The sequence below is a fragment of the Halichondria panicea genome, chromosome 8, assembly GCF_963675165.1.
Source record: "Halichondria panicea chromosome 8, odHalPani1.1, whole genome shotgun sequence".
Lineage (NCBI taxonomy): Eukaryota > Metazoa > Porifera > Demospongiae > Suberitida > Halichondriidae > Halichondria > Halichondria panicea.
In genome coordinates, this window is record NC_087384.1 from 34,289 (window position 1) to 57,173 (window position 22,885).

Below are 22,885 nucleotides of genomic sequence, written 5' to 3' on the forward strand. Positions count from 1 at the left end.
TGGGTGGGTGGATGTGGCAATGACCAGCCACTCCCACCTTTCCTGCGCAGTCAGCACATAACAATAGTAGTATCTATGCTATCGCTATAAGCGCTAAGAGGTATTATCTGATCAGAAACTTTAATATAGGAGAGGTCGATCATGAATGCTGTAGTTGCACTGTGCCACTTCTGTGAGGTCCACGGCCCTTGTATACTGTTCTGTACTCAGGTACACTGTGTGTGTGTGTGTGTGTGTGTGTGTGTGTGTGTGTGTGTGTGTGTGTGTGTGTGTGTGTGTGTGTGTGTGTGTGTGTGTGTGTGTGTGTGTGTGTGTGTGTGTGTGTGTGTGTGTGTGTGTGTGTGTGTGTGTGTGTGTGTGTGTGTGTGTGTGTGTGTGTGTGTGTGTGTGTGTGTGTGTGTGTGTGTGTGTGTGTGTGTGTGTGTGTGTGTGTGTGTGTGTGTGTGTGTGTGTGTGTGTGTGTGTGTGTGTGTGTGTGTGTGTGTGTGTGTGTGTGTGTGTGTGTGTGTGTGTGTGTGTGTGTGTGTGTGTGTGTGTGTGTGTGTGTGTGTGTGTGTGTGTGTGTGTGTGTGTGTGTGTGTGTGTGTGTGTGTGTGTGTGTGTGTGTGTGTGTGTGTGTGTGTGTGTGTGTGTGTGTGTGTGTGTGTGTGTGTGTGTGTGTGTGTGTGTGTGTGTGTGTGTGTGTGTGTGTGTGTGTGTGTGTGTGTGTGTGTGTGTGTGTGTGTGTGTGTGTGTGTGTGTGTGTGTGTGTGTGTGTGTGTGTGTGTGTGTGTGTGTGTGTGTGTGTGTGTGTGTGTGTGTGTGTGTGTGTGTGTGTGTGTGTGTGTGTGTGTGTGTGTGTGTGTGTGTGTGTGTGTGTGTGTGTGTGTGTGTGTGTGTGTGTGTGTGTGTGTGTGTGTGTGTGTGTGTGTGTGTGTGTGTGTGTGTGTGTGTGTGTGTGTGTGTGTGTGTGTGTGTGTGTGTGTGTGTGTGTGTGTGTGTGTGTGTGTGTGTGTGTGTGTGTGTGTGTGTGTGTGTGTGTGTGTGTGTGTGTGTGGTGTGTGTGTGTGTGTGTGGTGTGTGTGTGTGTGTGTGTGTGTGGTGTGTGTGTGTGTGTGTGTGTGTGGTGTGTGTGTGTGTGTGTGCGCGCGCGCTAACTCTTCATTGTTTGCTTCAGGCATTTCACAGTGCTCATGATGCCCAGTTGATGATGGATGCATTGCCTCCTGACAAGAGGCTACCTCACAATGATGTAGATACTCTCCCGTCAAGACCTCCTACTGATCAGTGTGAGGTAAGCTAACAACACGCACACCACACAAACACACCACACACACACACATGTACACATGCAGGGCTGCCGCTCTGTAACCAGTGATCATCCTGGCTTCATCTCTTATGATGACAAGGCCATCATCACTTACATCAGTGGACAATATCCAGAGCAGCCTCAGTTATACAGTGTGGTGCGTCAAGCGTGTGTGCGTAGTCTCAACTGTGAGGTGTGTCCTGGAAGAGAGGGTCCTATAGCATTTGGAGAGGATGGAGGATCTCATGTCCTCTCACACACCTTCAACCTCAAGGATGCCCAAGCTAGGGGATTCAGACGATTGTAGGTCTCATCCCCCCCCCCCACTGACTCCCTCTCATGTCTTATCCACAGATACAGCTTTATTGTAGTGATGATGGATCGTGTGTTCCTCATCAATTCATGGCCATTCCTAGTCAAGCATTTCAGAGCTCTTATTGATGACATGCAAGCCAAGGCTGACGGTGTGTTTGCTAGTGAGTCAGGCGATATCAAAGGATCTCGATCACTGCGCTCCAGTCTCTCCAGTCTCTCTGGTCCTGGTAAGCAACTACAATATTAGTAGCTCTGTCATTGTATATGGTGTAGTTAGATCCAGTGATTTATTTCGGACCCTTTTTAGGGGAGTAAGCGTGGGCGTTTAATCAATGGTTTGGGGACTACTCTTTCGGCTGCCATAACTTGAATTCTGTGGATCCAATGTCAAAATCGGATTTTCTGAAAGCTTAGATCAAATGGTGTCATCAAAAATCATATTTGAGAGATAAAGTATTTGCCAATTTGGCGATACCATGGATAATAGCCCATGGTCCGAGGCCGAAAAATGACAAATTAGGGTCCTGAAAAAATTTTGAATTGCAACGCATCATTTGAAAGGTCTCTTTCTAAGCTTTCAGAAAATCCTGAAATGTTTGACATTGGATCAATGATACTCAAGTTAAGGCTGTTGAAAGATGTTCAACTACACTCCGTTCAATTCAATAGTTCGGCGATTCTTTCGGCTGCCATAACTTGAATTCTGTAGATCCAATGTCAAAAATTTTCGGATTTTCTGAAAGCTTAGAAAAAAATAGGTCAAATGGTGTCATCAAAAATCATAATTTATTTGAGAAATAAAGTATTTGCCAATTTGGCGATACCATGAATAATAGCCCATGGTCCGAGGCCGAAAAATGACAAATTAGGGTCCTGAAAAAATTTTGAATTGCAACACATCATTTGAAAGGTCTCTTTCTAAGCTTTCAGAAAATCGTGAAATTTTTGACATTGGATCAATGATACTCAAGTTAAGGCTGTTGAAAGATGTTCAACTACACTCCGTTCAATTCAATAGTTCGGCGATTCTTTCGGCTGCCATAACTTGAATTCTGTAGATCCAATGTCAAAAATTTTCGGATTTTCTGAAAGCTTAGAAAAAATAGTTCAAATGGTGTCATCAAAAATCATATTTGAGATATAAAAAGTATTTGCCAATTTGGCGATACCATGGTCCAAGGCCAAAAAATGACAAATTAGGGCCCCGAAACAATTTTGGATTGCAACACATCATTTGAAAGGTCTCTTTCTAAGCTTTCAGAAAAGCAAAAAAATTTTAACTTTGTGTACTGAAGTTATGGCTGTTGAAAAATTAGAATAAAGCCTGCGTTCGTAGCTAAGTTTGAGAGGCCATAACTTGCGTTGCGAATGTTGCATTTAGTGATAGTGCTACAACATGGTGTATCTAGTGCATCACACACACTCACCAATAACCGCCCACTCCACACACACACTTGTGTAGATCACCTGAGGCGTATCAGAACAGCACACACTGGACGCTCCCTCGTGGAACTGACAGGAGATTCTGATATATTCAACTATTTACACAAATACTTTGTGTTCCTCTTGAAGGCAGGTGGTCAGAGAGTCACAGAGAGCGTTCTCGAGGGACCTCCTCAGGTGTGTAGTGTGGTGGCTAACAAGCATTTCAGTAGCTACGTTTAGGTAGCCATAACTTTATTATGGAAGGTCCAGTTCTCAAACTGAGTAGTGCATTGTATAGCTCTTGGAGAGACTTTTTCATATGATATCTGTTTTGTAGATCTTTCATAATAAAAATGTGTATGTGATGTGCTGACATATCCCCCTAGGTGATGGCGTGTGTTAGCGAGGGAGAACCGTTGTCTAGAGAGGAGCTGTTGAATAGTTTGGACAAACCACTCACCTCCCGAGAGTTCACTCTCATCAAAGGTGACCCTTGTGTTGTGTTTGTGTGGGTGGGTGGGTGTGTGTAGACACTATCTCTCCTTCTCAGAACACGACCAACCATCATTCCAGAGCCTACGCCATATCTTCAAGGTGAGTACATTCCGTGGCTTCGGTACATACAGACTTACATGTTGCTGTTTGTGTAGGTTATTGGCAAGTCAGATTTCCTGGAGCTGGCCTATCATGTAGTGCGTGGTGATCAGGTGATTGTACGAGGCAGTGATGTAACTACTGTCACCTCTATTCTCAACATACTCAAGGTAAGTCAGCCCCTTTAATTAATGTATCTATATGACATCATTTACAATACAGAATTTGGTGCCTGAAGCTTGTTGCCGCATTGTCCCCTTCAGTAGTGTATATCAGGAATCCTTCTCTTGCAACTTCCTTGGTCTAAGTGTGGGGGTTGAGTTACCAGCTCATGTGGTGGCCTCAGAACACCACATTCTATTAGATATTTTACCTCCGCTGAGTAGGCAAGCGTCCCCTGGTAAAGAAGACCCTCTAGGGACATACAAGCTCATGGTATACTCAGCACTACCTAGAGTACCTGAACCTAAGTGTGAGTGTGTGTGTTCCCCTCTACACATGACCATATACTCTTATCAATACAGACCCTCAGTATCTTCAGCGATTGCTAGGGCTGCTCTCTGGAGAGGTGTTATCTGAGGCAGTCACTAGCAGAGCTCTAACTAACCTCAAGGAAGAATGGATGAAGTGAGTAGCTGACAATAGAGTGCTCTTAGTTTTCACACACACACACACCCCTCCCCCACACACTTATAACCCTGTTGCAGTAAGGTGAAGGTGCTGTACAAGTTCTCACAAATGGGCTTCCTTGACGTGCCTCAAAAGAATGAACATTTGTCTAAATTACTGAACGAGATACTTGTAGTGAGTCAGGAGGAGTTGTGTGTACTGCAGTACTGGAGGTCTGCACTGTCCAGGGACTATAAGGAACACTTGAAAAATAACAATAAGTGATATTAATTTTATGTTCATCGTTTTAACTCATCATCAATGTGATATCTGTATAATTGATAAGAAATTGTGAAATTAAAATGATAGATGATGGTTGATAGAGTTTTAAGAGCTGGCTAGTTTGTCGAGGTCTGAGAGACAGTCTCTGAGCACTGCTCTGGCCAACATTATATCTATAGACAGGAAGAGGTGATAATGTCACTGCATGGCTATAACAACAGTGTAGGCTTACTCTTCTTGAGTCGGTCAGTGGAGGACTTGCTGTTGGTGTAGGATGGTTTAACATCTCTCCCTATCTCTTCAATCATACGAAGTAGTTCATTATAATGAGTCTCTAATAATGATTCACTCTCTGGACAATAGGGACAATATCTGATACTGTAATACACATACACACATTGTCTCACTCTTGGGGAGGTTGTCTGTAGCTTGCAGCACTCCATTCACTGCCATCGCCGCTGTCTGTGTAGTAGCCATTTTAGTATTGCAAACCACACCCGTTTACTGGGAATAGGCGTGGTTTGCCAGGCTTGTCGCTGCATGTACTTTAACCCAGCCATTAATATTTTAAATAGAGAACGCCTTGTGTAGTTTCATAAATTCAATATTACTGCAAAATCTTTCGTTTTCAATAAAAGGGGTGCGGTGCATAAACTCTGTGATAAAATTATTATGTAAAAATCAAACCTGGCAATACGCACAAAAAGTGATAACGTCTACTATAGCAACACTAATTGCTAGGGGTTTCCCCCTCTTGACCACTAGTGTCCACTTTCTCAGCACTAGGCTTTTCTTCAGACAATTGTGTATCCACTGAAGCATCTGTAGATGCTGGTGGGGGGTCTTGGATTGGTAGGATGAAGGTGCTAAAGAACGACACAATGACTGTCATATTGTCTCCAGAACCTTCACTCTTGGCTAGCTGGATAATCGCCTTGGCAACGGTTTGTTTAGACCCCCCAGGGCTTGTTAGATGAGCTTGTACACACGTCACAATCTCTTCCATACTCAACACATCCCAGATACCATCACACGCTAGCATCAGGTAATCCTCTGTTCCTTCAATGTCAGCCACACTTACATCACCCACTCCAATTACAAACTTCTTATCAGGAGCGTCCCCAATAGCACGAGATACAGATAGGTTTCCATTCACTCTCCAAGCACCATTCCACAGCACCACACCGCCGGCCGCTTCAATACGCTGCTGCTCATCCTGTACACAATGGTGGGTGTGTCAAGTCTTATCACACACAATGGTGGGTGTGTCAAGTCTTATCACACACATAATAGATACAACCCACTTAAGCCTGACTAGAAGCTACAGTGTACACTGTGGGACCACACTATAGGCTCTGTACACTAGTCTACACACTGCAGGCATTCTGCTGCTTGCTTATAACGAGTGAGGTCAAGTCCTGCTACATGTTGATATGCAGAAGTCTCTGCACTTAGCAATAATTATGATACATTGAATATGATTGTTTTGACCAAGCAGGTACACACACACACATTCATTAGACGGATGTGCACCAATTTTATTTCCAATCTCCCAAACACACATAATTATACAGACAGTGCTTACGTCTTGATCTGGTTTGTGTGGCTTGACTAGTTGAGTGGGGACACTATTCCTGACAATCATAGCTTGTGAGTCGCCCACCCAGCCAGTGTACACCTTATTCCCTCTCTGTAGACAAGCCACAGCCGTGGTGCCACTGCGAGGCAGGTTCTGAGGAGGTCATGATGGTGTTAGGCTATACACTGGAGTGGCTCACCTTGCTACAAACGTTGTCATCAGTGACTTTAATGGCGCCCTTGAGAGCGCCTTCTGGGTCATCTTTAAACAGCTCATGTCTCACAAGGTTAGTAAGTAGAGTTATTGCAGCGTAAGAGGCAGCCTCCACTCCGATGTGCCCATCGAATATAGAGTAGTAGGCTTGGTGAGGATAGTCCTATAAAGAGGGAGAGAGAGTGAGTACAATATACACAGCAGTTGTATGGGTCCATACCTTTAATCCAAAGAGGGCATTCACGTCCACACACAGCGCATGTCGATCCTCCATTTTCCTGCGAGTGTTCTTGATAGCAAAGATACTGAGATCCACCTTATCCACTGGGGCAGTCATTAGCGGTAGACTGGCTGCCCACTCTTCACACACACTGTGCAGCTCTATCAGGAGATCACTCAGCACACCATCACTGTTATACACTAAGTGAAAGAGTATCAATATCTATGAGATCAGTAAATCAACTCACTTGGTCTGGACTCTTCTTCACTTGGGAGGAGGTACTTGTCAAGAGAAGTGGACAATCTCTTAAATGCCTCACATGATATGTAGTACGACAGGATACCAGGGCACGATCTAGAGGCATAAAAAATAAAAGCAATGAAGTGGACAATCTAAAGACAAAACAAAATTTCTAAATTTGAAGAACAAAAAAGGCCCTGACCGGATTCGAACCGGTGATCTCCTGTTTACTAGACAGGCGCTTTAACCGCTAAGCCACAGGGCCTGCTGAGAGAATTTGACCAACTAATTGTTTATTACATGTAACTACAGTACAGATCGGTAAGTAGAAAATAGCAATGGACAAACAACCCTTGGTTTATGTACAAAAGACAAAAGTTGGCTGTGCACAGTCCCACAACCATTTATATAATAAATGTACGAACTTTATACAAGACATACCACACGTACACACGTACACACACTACACACCACCACACACCACACACACCACACACACTACACATACACACACACACACTACACATACACACATGTTATCTCACAGTTTAGCGAGGTAGTTTTTTGCCTGGTCTAGGCACTCTGCCTCCACCTCAGCCAAGCACAGTTGTGGGTAGTGTGGGGCCAGTGAGGGCCTCTCTTTGCTGGCCACCTCCTCCAGAAACTTGAGAGCATTCGCTTTAGCTGTCTCAGAGAACTCCATAGCTAGCTAGCTCACCACTGGTCCTAGTATAGTAAAGTGTTCAATCCTCCAGAGAGCTGAGTGATTGATTGTTTGGGGCTGTTGATGGGTGTGGAGACAAGGGGGAGGGGCTGGTCAGTCACAAGACCTTTACCTTATCATGTGATAAGGAGCTCACAAAATATGCAGTGAGGATTTCATCAGTAAAGAAGCTGTTTTTTGAATTGATCACTAGATATATACGATCACCTTCTACTAACCAAGATGCTGTGTGGAGCTCACCACCAGATACTCTACTACCTTCTCATATTCACACTTGTGTCTGTGGCCCTCTACTACAATCTCACTGGACTAGGCAGCAGAATCGACTTTGGGGAGTTCCTAGGAGGTACCTCGCCTTACCTGTGGTCTGGCCTGGGAGCGGGACTAGCTGTATCACTGTCTATAGTGGGAGCAGCATGGGGCATATTTCTGACTGGATCTAGTATTTTGGGTGCTGGAGTCAAGGCTCCAAGAATCAAGACTCGTAATCTCATATCAATCATATTCTGTGAAGCTGTGGCCATCTATGGTATTATTATAGCCATTATTATGGTGCAAAAGATCTCTCAAGTATCGGATGAGAAGCTGTATGATGGAAACGGTAGCTACTCTAGTTCTGCTGTGTTCTCTGGGTTCAGTCTGTTCGGAGCAGGTCTCACTGTAGGCCTCACTAACATCGCATGTGGTCTGTCTGTTGGGCTGGTGGGTAGTGGTGCTGCTCTGGCTGATGCTCAAGATGGTGCTCTCTTTGTCAAGATTCTTATTATTGAGATCTTTGCAAGTGCCATTGGATTGTTTGGAGTCATTATTGGAATTATTCAAGCCACTAAAGCGTCATTTGACCAGTGATATATAATTAATTATGTGTGTAACTATGTGAACAGTCGTTTGTGTACTAGGTCTTATTGTATGTTGTTCTTAAGTGGCTCTCATTGTTTATCACCTTTGTCTGTGTGATAGAAATATGTGCTGTGAATGGTCTTTGCCATTATGACACCTTAAAATGAATTTATGAGAATAAATGATTAGCATGAACAATTAGGAATTGCATGAACCATCACCATACATGTCTATGAGGCTGCTCTAAAGTGTCACTACTAAATTGCAGTTCATTGAGTGCTTGAAGCACCATCTTGATTCTAGCATTTATAAGAGATGCTTGATGGGTCAACTCTAAAGCTCTTTCTGTCAGTTCTGTTACCCTCTTGTCCACGTACACACTTGCTTCCCCTAGCTCCATCTCCAGGAAGAACCCCATTCCTACAGCTACACACAATGTGGAGACATCCTCCACTCTAGCCTGTGTATACACGTTGCAGCCAATGTCTACCATAGTCTTGAGAGGAGGGGGTACACTCTGCATGTGTTGTATGGTCTGCTTTAGTTGAGTCAGCTCTCCTATGTCACTGTACAACTGGTCTCGCTGATTCAACACCATCTTCAGATCTGTCCTCAATCGCTCGTTGAGGAAATCTTCATACTTTTCCACCTTTGCAGGTAACTGAAGGGAGTCCATTTACTGAGTATACCCTGTAAAATGTAATAATTATTAGAGTTATCAAAAAAACACTTCTAATATCTGTTAGGGCAATACCTCCTAGATGAGAGCAGACATGATCCCAGGCCGAGTTTTCGGTTTTATAACGGTTAGGCAAACCGTTATAAAAGCGAAAACTAGGCCTGGGATCGAGGCTAGTGCTAGAGCTAGCTATGAGCCACTCCCACCTTAATTCCTTCACACAGGTATTATTATAGGAAGTAGATCTAATATTCATTGTCATAGCTGGAGAAATCAGTGCATTCTGCCAAGTCTCAAGCCTGCAAAATGGTTCAGTATCTCCCCTTTATTCTCCTAGCTGTGTTGTGCAGCTCTCCCACTAGCTGCAGGGCTGAGGGCAGTGGCTGTGGAAGTGTCGACCAAGACCACCTCGCAAAGCAACGGCTAAACAACGTGCTGGGGAGTATACAAGCCCAGCTTGCACCACTGATGCAAGACAATGAAACTGAAGCAACAGTTGAGGATACTGCCTCAGTTAACAATGACTCCGTACGGCTCATGTATGAGGCCCTAGTCAACTCTACAGAGCGTGTGGATGATGGCTCTTGCAAGGATGGGGACTTCTTTGCACAGCCAGTTACATCCTTCAATGTGTCAATGAACATTGGTGAGTGTTGCATGAGAGAGAGGGCATTGAACAACTGATTATATAATAATTGGCAGTCCATTGTATTGTCATTCAGCTCACAGATTAGCCTCTATTGTTTATTCTGCTACAGATAAGGAAGCCACTGCTAGGAGGAGGCGCTCTGCCCCCACCACTGCCACGAGAGGTGTACTGGTGAGATACACTGCCGAGTTAGAGTTCCATCTCAATGACAGCCTAAAGCTCATCTCTCGAGCTGATCTACTGCTCTACCAACTGCCCACACGTACAAGCCCATCTATACAGTCAAGAGACAACAGACAATATATTGAGATTAGCACTGTGATTAATGACAAGGAGAGACGTGTTATTGAGGGCAAATACATCGACACATTCGGAGATGGTTATATTGTGTTTGAGATAACAAAAGCAGTCGAGATGTGGATACAGCAAAACATTGAAGGGCAAGTGTTGTTGGAGGTGGTGGTGTATTGCTACAGCTCCCCTAGCTGTGCTGAGGTGGACAGTCAAGGAATACACCCGGCTATAGTCAAGTTCCTTACAGCCTCACAAGATTTGAGCAAACTTCCTCGAGTGATAGTCAACTCGCACAAACCACGAGAGAGTGTTAGTCGACTGAACAAACGCTCCACACACAATGAAGAAATAATGTTCTGTACTTCTGATGCTGACTTATGCTGTCTCAAACCACTTGTTATCAACTTCAGGACAGATCTCAAACTACAATCCATTGTATATCCTGAAACCTTTGAGGCCAATTACTGCCAAGGGCCGTGTCCAACCATCTCAGGCAGTACAGTACTCAGCTCTGAACGGTTTGATTTCCTGAGCCGGTTGGGTAGTAACCACCCTGCTGCCAGCATCGAGCCTTGCTGCTCAGGAGAGGAATATGATCATCTTGATGTGATAATGAGAGTCTACAATAGAGAAACAAAACGCTTGGAGACGCAGATCATTAAACTAAATCAAGTCAAAGTCGTTGGCTGTAGATGTGCCTAAACAATCATATCCCATAAAACCATGAAAATATTTGTGTAATGTACTCCTAAAAACTGCTTTCTTAAAAACCAATGTGGTTTCACTATTCTGTGCTTACAACTGTTTCTATTTATATGTACATGATGAGGTTTTCTTGATGTGTGTGCTATGAAGACTTTTGTCCAGCCAGTAATTACACACTAGACAGTGTGACATAACAGATGTCTCTTTTGCATGGTTTACAGATAATTGAACAAAAATGATTGATGAGTAAGGATAATTATAGTTAGTTTATAAAATTCCTAATAGTTATAATTATATGTGTTCACAGTGTTCTAGCTCAAGGCTTGGTGGATTGTGCAGCTCCATTGGCTTCTTGAGCAAAGTAGCCTGTAGCGGAAGTAACCATAGTGATAATGGGTGGTATACATTACACATAATTAGATCAAATAAATTAATGATGCCTAACATTCTGAACTCCTACAATGGCTACAGGTGCCACCACACACACCTTGCACTGATTTCATGAAGGTCTTCATTTTATCCACCATAAACTGAGGCACTCGGAACTGCTGCAGCTTTGCTACTGAGGCAACCACATCTGGCACATCCCTAATAGTGTGTGTGTGTGTGTGTGTGTGTGTGTGTGTGTGTGTGTGTGTATGTGTGTGTGTGTGTGTGTGGGGGGGGCGTGTGTATGGGTGTGAGGGGAGGGACTCACTTGTAGAGGGACTCAGTGGTGACTAGAGTGGACACCTCCTGGAAGATCATCAGGAATGCCTTTCCTCCGTGTACTGGCAGGAACTTGTTCTCATATAGCCATGTCTTGTCATCACCATCACAGGCATACTGTACAGAGTCAGTGTGCAGTGTAGTGTGTGTGTGGTGTGTGTGTGGTGTGTGATCTACCTTGAATAGCTCAGGGTGGAGATAGTACACCTTTCCTCTGTTGGCTGAGTGGCCCAAAGCTCTGAGGGTAACCATGGTTACCATGGTGACTACACTAGTAATAAAGGGGGCACTTACTTGTTGACATTGACTCCCAGACAAAACACAGTATCAGAAGTCATCTTCTCTGGCTCCCACTAAACACACACAAATAGCAGTTAGTGACAATACACACACACACACACACACACACACACACCTTCCCAGGGTCCAGTCGCCTCTTGTCCATCCCCCACTTCCACACAGCGGACCTACACACACACACACATCACACACATCACACACTCATGAGACTGTGGGGGGTCTCACTTGTCAGCCCCTCTCTCTGCAGGGGGTTTACGTATCCTTTTAGGGGGTCCATAACGAGACTCCACCCTCTCAGCCTTCAACTGTGGGGGTATACAGTGGGGGGTATATACAGTGTGGGGGGTAGGTACCTTCTTAGTGGACATTGGAGAGCCTGTAGGGGTCACGACCTTGTTACTCCGAGGTAGCTGTGTAAGCAATCAGTTATAAAGACATAATTATGAGCAAACAAACCTTTCCATAGGGAAACTCCCACTTGCCCTGTATATATCCTTGCTGAGCCTGTAGAGAGAGAGAGTAACACACACCCACACACACACCCACACACACCTCTTCAATCATCTTGCACACTAACAGGCGTATGGTGGCCTCAGGGACACTGTCTCCAGTATTGTCACGTACATTAGAGGCAGCTTGACTGAAGATGTGCATGTAATCGTCACATAACCTCTTGACCTCCATGTTGAAGGATGATTGCAGTACAGCCTTGAGTAGGTCCAGAGTCTTGGCAACACTAGCACCACCACCTCTGTGAGTGTGTAGTGTGGTGTGGGTGTGTGGATGTGGTGTGGGCGTGTGTGTGTACATACCTTGTCCTGTTGTAGGGATGCATGGCAGAGATAGCAGCTCTGTGGGCATATCTGTGAACACATACATATTAGGGGTTGGGGGTTGGGGGTTGGGGGTTAGGGGGACTCACTTGCTCCTCTTGGGGAAGTTTCGTGAGGTCATGTCCAGAGACTGCAAAGAAAGAATTGAATAACTTATAGAACCATGAAAACCACAACTTTGTGGATGTGGCATTCCTGTCAAAGATTATCTACATTAAGTGCACTGTACATGCTAGTGACTCACTGCATTGACAGAGCCCTCTGGTAGTTGAACAGGAGCAGGAGGACAAGAGGCAGTCACTCCAAACCTGCTCAGTCCTTGTCCAGCTTGTAGACGTGAGGTGATGTCAGCCAGTGATGGTGTGGGGGAGCGTGAGCTAGAGGACCCTCTCCTCTCTAGTGCACTCTCATGAACCTCTCTAGCCAGGAAGTCAGCAAATGAGTCATCATCATCAGCATAAGGTGAATCACTGCGTGATGAGCTGGGCCCTTCACTAGCTACCACTGTCACTCCTGGTACTGGTGCTGGGATGATGTGGTTGTCTCCTGTACACAAGCAGCATGATATCAAATGTACAAAACACAACACAAGGTATACATGGCCTTACACACATAAGGGTACATATCCTACACACATAAGGGTACATATCCTACACACATAAGGGTACATATCCTACACACATAAAGGTGCATATCCTACACACATAAGGGTACATATCCACACACATAAAGGTACTATTCTACACACATAAAGGTACATATCCTACACACATAAGGGTACATGTACCTATAGCCTACACACATGAGGGTACACACACACACATATAAGGCACATATAAAGGTTACCTGTTGCTGGTGGTGGTGGTGGTTGAGTGTCCATCTCCTCGTCTGACTCATCATCAGAGAGCAGTTGCTCATGTGCCTGCAATGCTGGTGTGCCCACTCGTGTAGCGCGTGCTTCATTGTGGCCAGTCACACTGGCTAGGATCTCACCAGCGCTCACACGTGCCTGAGGGGGCGTTGTCTTGGTAACAGGGGGCTTGAAGTGTGTGAGTATCTCAGCTGTAACTTGACCAGGAAATGGCCTCGAATTAGAGGAGGCCACTATCTGAGGTATAGTGGGTGCCGCGGAGGAGGGGGGTATTAGAAGAGCCTTCACTGGCTTGGGTACGTGTGGAGGTCGTACAGTGTTGGTAAGCAGAGGACTGACAACAGAAGGAGGGGATTTGACAGACATCACAGGAGAAGGTCTAATAATAGCCTGAGGAATAATGGAGACTACCCTAGGAGGACCTGCGCTAGTCACTGGCTGTACAATTGGGGGGGCCATTGTCTGTGGGGGGGCCATTGATTGTGGGAGGGGCATTGTCTGTGAGGGGGCCATCGCTTGTGGGGGGGCCATTGACTGTGAGGGGGCCATCACCTGTGGGGGGGCCATTGTCTGTGAGGGGGCCATCGCCTGTGGGGGGGGCATTGACTGTGAGGGGGCCATCACCTGCGGGGGGGCCATTGATTGTGGGGGAGCTAGCGGCAGTGGGGGGGCCATAATAGCATTGACACTAGGAGTAGTCACATTCACAGGTATGGTAGAAGTCACTGTGGGTTGGTTTACTGATGGCAACAGGTTTAGCAAAGAGGTGAACACGGAAATGTCCATTGCAGATACTCTTGGTTGACTTGAAGTGACTGGTATAGTGTTAGAGGCGGCTACAAGCTGAGAGGCAGCAGCTATCATTGATGATAAATGTGTGTCTTGCTCTACGCTCGTAACAGGAATGTTAGTAGATACTGACGATTGGTTGTTGCTTGCAGCGGACGGTGTTAGCATCGATTGATCAAATGTTTCATTCATGAGTGTGTCCAGTGGTTGAATGGAGGACAGACTAGAGAGAGCAGCATTCACTAGGAGCATGTTGTTGGGCAATATTGGGAGCTCTGAGAGTTTAGATAGTTGTCCAGTGGAGGCTCCCAGGTTAGCCAGCAGAGAGTTGAGGCTATCAGTGGAGGGGTCAGACCTGTACATGGGGACAGTGAATACACTGACAACACATTAACAGGCCGAAAAATATACTTTGGATTTAACACATCATCTGAAAGGCCTCTCTCAAAGCTTTCAGAAAATCTTAAAATTAACGTTATTGGACCAACAGAACTAACCGTTCAAAGATGCTCAATATTTAATGCTGGGTCCCCTTCGTTTTGAAAGTAGCTCTGTAACTAACTTCCTGCACACACATCGCAGGAAGTATGTGCTTTCACTATGCATCCATTTACACATGCTAGCTGCATATTATCGGGTACGTACATATAAAGCATATTTATTGCTTGTGTGGTGGTGCATATCAATGAATGATGTTAGTCAAACTCACATATCATTAGATTTCAATTCCTCCATCAGAGATATTGTTTCAGTATCTTCAGTGGCCATATTTGCTGCTCCAGTAGATGTCATGGCTAAGGCTGTGAGCTAGCTCAAGCTTGTGGTTACAAGCTCCTTTATATCTCTCCTCTTGATAGTTGCTTCAGGCTCTCCTTTAGCTGCGTGAGGTAGGTGCGCGTCTGCAGGAGGTACAGAAGCAACCGAAAAATAGTCTCAAAGCTTGCAAGTTATCTCCTACACTATAAAGCTAGCTAGCACACACACACACTATAAACCACAACAAGGATACACGTGAGACATTAGCTAAGCTTTACCTTTGACCCCAAGCTTGCAAGCTTTGCACAGTGGCTAATGGCGTCTGGGGCCTCTCAAACAACTCTCCAGGAAGCTGTGGATGGGCTTAATGTCCTCTGTGCGTGTCACACTGGGTCCACGCTAACTGAAGATATTAGGAAGATTGTCTCTGAGCTCAAGACCTCATTGCTACGTCATACGAGCCCCTCCCACGCATTTAATAGCTGTGCAGGACCACAACTACTCTTGCAACTACTTTCCCAGTGCGCATGCGCAGGAAAAGATACAGTTCTGTTGCTGGGTGTTCTTGGAAACATCTGTGCTTTGGATGAGAGCTGCAGAGACACTGTAGGTGGTTGTGTGAGTGTGTTAATAACTGTATCATCCTATTTCTGCCCGCACAGGTGATGGCAGACCACCAGATGATTGGTGAATACATTCTAATGAATAATTAGGCAGATTTTACAATAACGCACACACTATAATTACACAATTAGTATCTGAGCTATTAATACAAGTCCTTGTGCATTAATAGCTGACGTGTGTGTACACCTCGATGTATCAATTGATTATATCCCCTACAGTTGATATTCTGAGGAGAACTGAAGAATGTGACGTGCTCAATACAGCCGCTAGATTGGTAGCCAACCTTTCATTGGACCCTCACAACATACCCACCCTACTAGCTGATGGAGCAGTCTCTCTATTAGTACTGTCACTAGCCAGAGGATCCAACGCTTGCAAGAGAAGTTTGTTGAGAGCTTTGAGAATATTAGCCGGGAACAGTAACTGCCGGGATGAGATTACAAGTGTAGAGGGAATACAAGCTGTGGCCGATTGTCTAGTGTCAGCTGATAGTCATGTGATAGGGGCAGCTATGCAGACACTAGTAGCAGTGACTATAGACAATGATGCAGTGCCCTCTCTCCACAACAACAGTTATCTGCAAGTGGTGGTCCGACACTGTCACCACATAGAGACTCATATTAGAGAGGCTGCTATTAGACTGTTACTAAAGACAACCAAGTGTTCAGATGGTAGAGTGGCTTTGAGCAGTGCAGGAGGTGTAGAGACCTTGGTGGGTCTAATGGAGAGCAGCTCTGATACACAGGGTTTGTTGAGTGATATTGTGAGGTCTGTTTGCTTGTGCTGTAGGGAAGTCACTAGTAGACAACGGTTGAGAGATTGCGGTGGACTGGGTACATTGATAACCATGCTTCAAGAGGAGACTCAGCTGGTCATACATGGAGCTATAGTATCAGCACTAGTCTGCTATTATTTTGATGAGACCACTCTCAAGAGAATGGTGCAAGCTATGGGCCTCCTACCAGCACTAGTATACCATCTCAATAAAGGTATGTATACATGTATTGATTGTAACTGTTACAATAAATAATGTGTGTTGATTGGTTTTGGGCCCAAATTGTCCATTTTCTGAAAAAAGCGTGGGCTATATTATAAGCCGACCTGTTTTCGTAACTAACTTTTATGGTGTAACTTGTGTTAGGAATTTTTCCAATCTAAAAGAAGAATTTTAGTGTATACTGCACAACAGGGGGGTGGTTGTGTTGAACATCTTTCAACAGCCTTAACTTGATCCAATGTAAAAAAATTTTAGGATTTTCTGAAAGCTTAGAAAGATACCTTTCAAATGATGTGTTTCAATCCAACATTTAATCGGAGCTATAATTTGTCATTTTTCGGCCTTGGACTATGTATCGCCAAATTAATACTTTTATCTCTCAAATGAAGTTTGATGACACCATTTAAAAGGTATTTTTCTAAGCTTTCAGAAAATCCACAAATTCAAGTTATGGCAGCTGAAAGAGTCCCCAAACCATTGATTACAGCAGCCCTCCCCATGCTAGGGTGTTCACCTTTGACCTCACCCGAGGAGGGTTGTACTGACTCCGATGAGATTACTGCTATTGACCGGGAAATTTCACCTCTTGAGATTGACTTTGATTGTAACCACGGTAACACTACACTCATGCCTCCGAAGCCCCTCCAGCCAATCGGAATGGATTCTGAACCTTCTCCAATCTCATTGGACGATTTTCCGTCCATCGGCCCACCCCCTAGCAAGAGACCATTATTGGAAGTGGATCCCTCTACACATGTACCTCCTAATATTCTAGACTCTATTCTCTCCTCGTCATGTTCTTACTCTACAGTAGAGCAACGCCCACACACAGCGTCACTGCCCAACCCATCACTACACTATCAGGTGACGGACACGTTATTTGCATATTTGACTGCGTAATGCTTTACGTATTCTGAGCTGTAAGAATATTAAATTTGAACCAACGAAAATCAGTATAATTATGTTGTTGTTGTTGGCCTATGCTCATGTACTGCAGGTAGTGCTGCTCTTGTCTCGTGTGTCTCACCTCCGGGACTGCCTACCACTCCTCTCTCAACCATCCACTCTCTCACTCATTCTCAAGGCTTTCATTTCATCCAATCCCACCAACCTACACCTCTGTAAGATCCTTGCTCGAGTGCTTATGAGTCCCCACTGCTTTCAGAATGTTCTCCAGACATTAGCGCCCTCCAGTCTCCTACAGTGTACAGTAACAGGGACAGGAGAGGGATCGTTGAGTGGACATTGTGTGGAGTTATTAGGCCGACTGAGCAAGATAGGGGAATCCCCTTATGGACAAGGGGTCCTAGCACACATGCTATTGAGGGGAGAGGATGATGACAAACACGCCAGCTCTTTAGCTGTACCACTACTATGCACCAAGTAAGCTACACTACAGTCGCCTGTAGTACAGTGGATTGCAAGTGCACTTGCGAACAGAGAATTGCCTAACAGCAAAACCACAATAATATTTTATTACATGTAGATAATAGCCTAAAACCCTAAACCTGTATCTGTATCTGTATCTGTATAGGATGTCTGGGAGCGTGACTTAGTGGTTAGGGTGTGGCATAGTGGTTAGGGTGGTGGCTTCGTAGATCATATGATAGATAAGGCGTGGGTTCGATTCCCTCTTGGGGGACTTTTCTTAATTTCTTTACAAATCAATAAGTACTTTTGAATGCATCATACTCCTGTCAAGTACATAATCAAGTTGGGGCGTCGCCCGGTTTCTGTGAAACTTCAAACCGGGTGACGACCCAACTTTCCCTTTTTGGTAGATAAGGTTCTGTTTTTTTTTCTTCGCTAGAATTATTCACTTTGTAGAATCAGAAATGACCGAAATAACTATGCTAAATATAATTTCACCTTTCAGTTTTGGCCCTAATTAATTATTCTTAATTGTGGTTTTGCTGTTTGGCAATTCTCTGTTGCAAAGTGCACTACAATCCACTGTACTCACTGTTGTCACACCATTACATGTGTTAGGCTGATTGTTAGCCTTCCTTATAATAACATATCCACTCTTGTCTCCTTGCTCTGTAGGTCCGTGCGGGTGTGTAAGAAGTTGATGCTCTCGTACGGTGGCTATCAAGATCTGTGTAGCCTAGCAACCGTTGAGGGTTCACTACAATCCATGGCACTGGACTCACTATTGGAACTAGCTGCACACCTCCCACACTTTACACACCATAACCCCCCGCCCACACAACCTCCACCAACCAAACACTGTCGCTATATGGACTCTGACCTTTTCCCCTTTGACCTCACACTGGTGATTATTGGAGGGGGGACTGCACGAATTCCTGTACACCGCCGAATCATGAGTGAATCTTCTGATGTGTTTCGTGTGATGCTTGAGGGTCCGTATAGAGAGGGGCAGAGTAACGAGGTGACACTACAAGGGACATCCCCCTCAACATTCATAGCATTGGTACATCACTTGTATGGATGTAGCTGGCAATGCCCCCATTGTCCCCCACATGGATCACACACACCAATACAGTCATATGGTACTCATGAACTGATAGAGGCTATAGCTAGAGTCTCCTCTGATCCATTGCCTGCTGCTCATTGCTTGAGTGTCATGGTGTGTGCTGGACAATATCTGCTCAACCAACTATCCACTCTCTGTCAACATGCAGCAGTGCAGTACGTGTTGCCTAGCAACGTTGTGGAGATGTTCTGTTTATCAAGAATGCACGAATGCTATTGTTTGAGTGAGAGTTGTCTACGCGTTGTCATGGCAATGGGAGAGTTACGTAGGGACGTGTTTAGAAACTTAATCACATCTTATGTAGGAAATGATGTCTTAAACATGTTTAAAATGTTTTTAAACATTTCAATTGCATAATTTATGATTTTCAGATTCTGTTCATGACAATAATGATGGCATTTCATAAAAAGATGACATGTACATGTAACAAGTTCACACACACACACACACACAAGACATGTAGCTATCAGTAGTGCTAGTGCTGGCATTTCATAGCTTTCAATTGCATAATAAAATCACAAATTATAATGTTTATTTATGATGACATGTACATAATAGCGCGTTAACATAATACACCGACACATAAGCTATCTAGTAGGGGCAGTAGGTCCTCTTCTGTTGAGAGTTTGTTTGAGTCTGGCTAATATGTATTGAGCTAGGGAGGTCAGTTCAGCTTTCATTCTCTGTAGCTTGTTCTCTAAAGGCTCTGAATTATTAGGCTTGTGCTGATCCAAGACCAGGGGCAGCAAAAGCAGAGTACTCACTGCATGCGGGGGAGAAGGTTAGGCCAACACAGAGTACTCACAACACATGGGGGAGAAGGTTAGGCCAACACAGAGTACTCACAACACATGGGGGAGAAGGTTAGGCCAACACAGAGTACTCACAACACACGGGGGAGAAGGTTAGGCCAACACAGAGCATTGTACTAAGACAGTGAATGTTTAGCACATGTACTTTAAATAATACCTATGATATGAAAGCAGATTGGTGTGGAGAGCCACTGCCCGAGATGGTAGAAGAGGAATGAGAGGATAATTCCAACACCATAGAACTAGAGGGAGGGAGCATGTTATAATGGTCCCTATGTGATGTCCCTACCCACCATCTTAGGATTAGAGTGCCTGCTTTGTAGGGTCTTAGTGAGTGAGGCCCACACCACATGTGAGCTAATGGCCACCAGAGCACAGATCTCTTTAAACCGACCGCCACTCCCTGTATTTGATGAAGGCCCTGATGTCAGGTTGCCATAGCGAAGGCCTAACTGCAGCAGGGCATAGAGTATAGCAGCCATAACAAGGAGATTGCCCCATCCCTCTAGAACACTGCCACTCAGCTCAAACAAGGACCTAGTGTGCGTGTGTGTGTGTGGTGTGTGTGTGTGTGTGTGTGTGTGTGTGTGTGTGTGTGTGTGTGTGTGTGTGTGGTGCGTGTGTGTGTGTGTGTGTGTGTGTGTGTGTGTGTGTGGTGTGTGTGTGTGCGTGTGTGTGTGTGTGTGGTGTGTGTGTGTGGTGTGTGCGCGTGTGTAGGGGGGACGATACTATCAGTATATTATACAGACACGGTTATCTCACCACAGTAGCAGGTGTACTAGTGTCCAGAGTGCTGCTCCTGGTATTATAGAGTGGTCGAATGTGAGGGCACTCCATATAAACACTACACTGGTTTGATAAGGGAGAAGCCGTGACTCCCACCAAGCAGTGCTGTCAGGACCACACTAGAGGGCCGCGGGGGTAACACACACACACACACACGCCATTACACTAGCTCACCTGAGGAGCGGCCACTTGTCTTGCTGCTCCAGACCGTCTCCTCATTTCTTAAACATCAACTCACAAAGAGAAAGCATAAAAACTGTATTTTCAGTGAATTGGTAAAGGAGGGCAGTTTAGCCACGCCCACTCCAAAGTAAAATCTGCTGAGTTGACAATTAATTCTGTTAGCCACGCCCACTGTAGAAATTTGAAAAGGATAATAATAATTATGCTGACGTCAGCAATGCATGTATAATCAATCTCTCATTGTTCCATTGTTCCATTCTCTGCAGTCATACTCTTTTTTGGACTTTCAGATCTTTTTCTTGGACTCCTTGATTTTTTTCTTGGACTCTTTGATCTTTTCCGTGGACTCCTTGATCTCTTTCTTGGACTTTTAGATCTCTTTCTTGGGCTTTTAGATCTTTTCCGTGGACTTTTAGATCTTTTCCGTGGACTTTTAGACCTTTTTCTTGGACTTATGGATGAGCGTGATTTCCTATCAGATCTTCTGGGACTACGTGACCTCCTTGACCTTCTGTGGGGAGTCCTGGAGCGATGGGACCTTCGTCGACCTCTTGACCCCTTGGGGCTACGAGACCTCCTGCGAGGACTTCGAGAACGTGATCGTTTGCGAGGACTTCTTGATCTTTTACGAGGGCTTCTTGATCTTGAGACCACCTTGGCTCTACTGGGACTAGAGGAGGTCCTACAAGAGAAGGAAGGATGAGGCAATGTACGTCACTACCACACACACACACACACACACTCTATACCTGCTCAACCTCTTGAGCCTCTCCTCTCTTCGTGAAGCATCATACTGCTCCTGGAAGGACTAAAACCACACACACACACACGTTATCAGACATTGCATAGAGTATAGGCAATGTACATATGCATGAGTGGACTAACCTGAGGGCCTAACCTGCATGTGTGGGTTACATATGAGTGGACTAACCTGAAGGCCTAACCTGCATGTGAGGTGCTACACAAACAGAGCTCTCACTGTAAGTACAAGTACACATGAGCCTCACCACACACTCCAGGGAGCTAACCTTGAGCTGGGTGATGGTGGCCCTAATACGAGCATAACCAATATGTTGTTTCCCTAGTAGATGAGCGTCCACACGTCCTTGTGTGTCACCTATCACCAGGAAGGACCCACACACATCACACATCTCCATCTTCTCATGGAAGTCGTTGCTGTCTAACTCATAGCCAGCCACCATCTGAGTATAATCAATACGCTCTGGTATAATGAGGTGATAAGTGAATATTGTAGCACAACCAAACAGCTACTAAATGCATCTTATAGCTTTGAAGTCGGACGTTCCTAAACACAAGTTATGGACCATCATTAGCTGTGTATATGCACACCTTGGGTCCCCAACAAAGCAGTGATCGTCTCTCAGTGTCCCTCTCTTTCTCTAGTTTCTCTAGAGTAGCCATGACATCACGAGCTTCATCCACACGTCCATCAGCACCCAACACCTCTAACTGCAGGGTAGAGGCACACACTCCACACACACACACCCCACACACCCCACACACACTTACGTCTACCAGTATGCTATGGATCCGTGCGTTGAGGCGTATCAGACGTTCACTGGACACCTCCTCATCTCCCTGTATCTTAGCAGTCACACTGCGGTCCAGGCGAGCACGCCCACGACATATTCGCTTGTCCAAATCTCGAATAATATCCTCCAGATGATGCTGAAACTTTGACTCATATCCGTAGTCACCTTTACGCCCACTCGAGTCATAGCTGCAAGCACATGGCACATGGTACACATGTAGTCCGATAAATTAATACGTAACTTACTCGTTTTTCAGTTTCTGATCATGGATATCTGGACATGTGCCTGTAGAGAGCAGTGCAATGCCTACAGTGTACTAGCAAGGATGCATGATACTGACTTACCCATGTCTGCTCTGGTGTTAGTGAAGAGGTCACATGGGCAGAACCCGCACAGGTAGTACTTGCACACCTCCTGATCTGTGTACTGCAATGGCTTGACATTATCTCCAGGTACTGCATTGCGATGAGCGCCCATTAATTGGTCCAATAAACTAGCCGCTTCATTCGCCATTCCTTCG

The 22,885-nt window shown here is 45.1% G+C and overlaps 9 protein-coding genes and 1 non-coding gene across 11 annotated transcripts; 4 read left to right on the plus strand and 6 right to left on the minus strand.

The window, feature by feature from the left end:
* Positions 1–43: 43 nt before the first annotated feature.
* On the plus strand, positions 44–4,594 carry LOC135339508 (folliculin-like). The gene is made up of 11 exons (XM_064535637.1): positions 44–210; positions 1,157–1,273; positions 1,335–1,591; positions 1,643–1,830; positions 3,066–3,223; positions 3,415–3,514; positions 3,579–3,622; positions 3,679–3,792; positions 3,845–4,094; positions 4,147–4,249; positions 4,330–4,594. Exons 1-11 carry the CDS (start codon positions 142–144, stop codon positions 4,514–4,516), a joined length of 1,587 nt encoding a protein of 528 aa, XP_064391707.1. The 5' UTR covers positions 44–141; the 3' UTR covers positions 4,517–4,594.
* On the minus strand, positions 4,514–5,065 carry LOC135339519 (cyclin-dependent kinase 2-associated protein 1-like). The gene is made up of 3 exons (XM_064535650.1): positions 4,921–5,065; positions 4,746–4,865; positions 4,514–4,686 (listed from the first exon to the last, which is right to left on the minus strand). Exons 1-3 carry the CDS (start codon positions 4,988–4,990, stop codon positions 4,619–4,621), a joined length of 258 nt encoding a protein of 85 aa, XP_064391720.1. The 5' UTR covers positions 4,991–5,065; the 3' UTR covers positions 4,514–4,618.
* A 48-nt stretch (positions 5,066–5,113) lies between these two features.
* On the minus strand, positions 5,114–7,576 carry LOC135339511 (protein phosphatase 1E-like). Its single transcript, XM_064535642.1, has 6 exons — positions 7,311–7,576; positions 6,773–6,879; positions 6,526–6,725; positions 6,292–6,468; positions 6,099–6,245; positions 5,114–5,729 (listed from the first exon to the last, which is right to left on the minus strand). The coding sequence occupies exons 1-6, from the start codon at positions 7,466–7,468 to the stop codon at positions 5,244–5,246; spliced, it is 1,275 nt and encodes a 424-aa protein (XP_064391712.1). The 5' UTR covers positions 7,469–7,576; the 3' UTR covers positions 5,114–5,243.
* Trnat-agu (transfer RNA threonine (anticodon AGU)) lies at positions 6,958–7,030 on the minus strand. Its single transcript has one exon. It is a non-coding gene; the product is annotated as a tRNA-Thr (tRNA).
* Positions 7,577–7,601: 25 nt separating the features above from the next.
* On the plus strand, positions 7,602–8,497 carry LOC135339517 (V-type proton ATPase 21 kDa proteolipid subunit c''-like). The gene has a single exon (XM_064535647.1). It carries the CDS (start codon positions 7,712–7,714, stop codon positions 8,336–8,338), a length of 627 nt encoding a protein of 208 aa, XP_064391717.1. The 5' UTR covers positions 7,602–7,711; the 3' UTR covers positions 8,339–8,497.
* Positions 8,498–8,546: 49 nt separating this feature from the next.
* Positions 8,547–9,005, minus strand: LOC135340168 (protein UXT-like). Its single transcript, XM_064536492.1, has one exon. The coding sequence runs from the start codon at positions 9,003–9,005 to the stop codon at positions 8,547–8,549; it is 459 nt and encodes a 152-aa protein (XP_064392562.1).
* Positions 9,006–9,236: 231 nt separating this feature from the next.
* Positions 9,237–10,796, plus strand: LOC135339512 (transforming growth factor beta-1 proprotein-like). Its single transcript, XM_064535643.1, has 2 exons — positions 9,237–9,654; positions 9,767–10,796. Exons 1-2 carry the CDS (start codon positions 9,315–9,317, stop codon positions 10,651–10,653), a joined length of 1,227 nt encoding a protein of 408 aa, XP_064391713.1. The 5' UTR covers positions 9,237–9,314; the 3' UTR covers positions 10,654–10,796.
* A 46-nt stretch (positions 10,797–10,842) lies between these two features.
* Positions 10,843–15,334, minus strand: LOC135339504 (proline-rich protein 36-like). Its single transcript, XM_064535633.1, has 16 exons — positions 15,192–15,334; positions 14,867–15,056; positions 13,344–14,512; positions 12,742–13,043; positions 12,587–12,627; positions 12,477–12,527; positions 12,217–12,415; positions 12,121–12,168; positions 12,018–12,074; positions 11,890–11,969; positions 11,780–11,831; positions 11,659–11,717; positions 11,542–11,602; positions 11,354–11,481; positions 11,144–11,244; positions 10,843–11,022 (listed from the first exon to the last, which is right to left on the minus strand). Exons 2-16 carry the CDS (start codon positions 14,947–14,949, stop codon positions 10,973–10,975), a joined length of 2,481 nt encoding a protein of 826 aa, XP_064391703.1. The 5' UTR covers positions 14,950–15,056; positions 15,192–15,334; the 3' UTR covers positions 10,843–10,972.
* Positions 15,229–19,401, plus strand: LOC135339502 (armadillo repeat-containing protein 5-like). The gene is made up of 6 exons (XM_064535631.1): positions 15,229–15,519; positions 15,576–15,600; positions 15,756–16,526; positions 17,040–17,398; positions 17,532–17,917; positions 18,581–19,401. The coding sequence occupies exons 1-6, from the start codon at positions 15,229–15,231 to the stop codon at positions 19,386–19,388; spliced, it is 2,640 nt and encodes an 879-aa protein (XP_064391701.1). The 3' UTR covers positions 19,389–19,401.
* A 137-nt stretch (positions 19,402–19,538) lies between these two features.
* On the minus strand, positions 19,539–22,878 carry LOC135339510 (luc7-like protein 3). 2 transcript variants are annotated; one of them, XM_064535641.1, is made up of 11 exons: positions 22,710–22,878; positions 22,611–22,650; positions 22,343–22,553; positions 22,163–22,282; positions 21,841–22,014; positions 21,562–21,620; positions 20,804–21,494; positions 20,606–20,748; positions 20,137–20,380; positions 20,001–20,085; positions 19,539–19,794 (listed from the first exon to the last, which is right to left on the minus strand). In XM_064535641.1, exons 1-7 carry the CDS (start codon positions 22,876–22,878, stop codon positions 21,050–21,052), a joined length of 1,218 nt encoding a protein of 405 aa, XP_064391711.1. In that variant the 3' UTR covers positions 19,539–19,794; positions 20,001–20,085; positions 20,137–20,380; positions 20,606–20,748; positions 20,804–21,049. The 2 variants fall into 2 exon arrangements, with proteins under 2 accessions (XP_064391711.1, XP_064391710.1); XM_064535640.1 differs by having other exon boundaries at positions 22,163–22,553.
* Between the last annotated feature and the right edge of the window lie 7 nt (positions 22,879–22,885).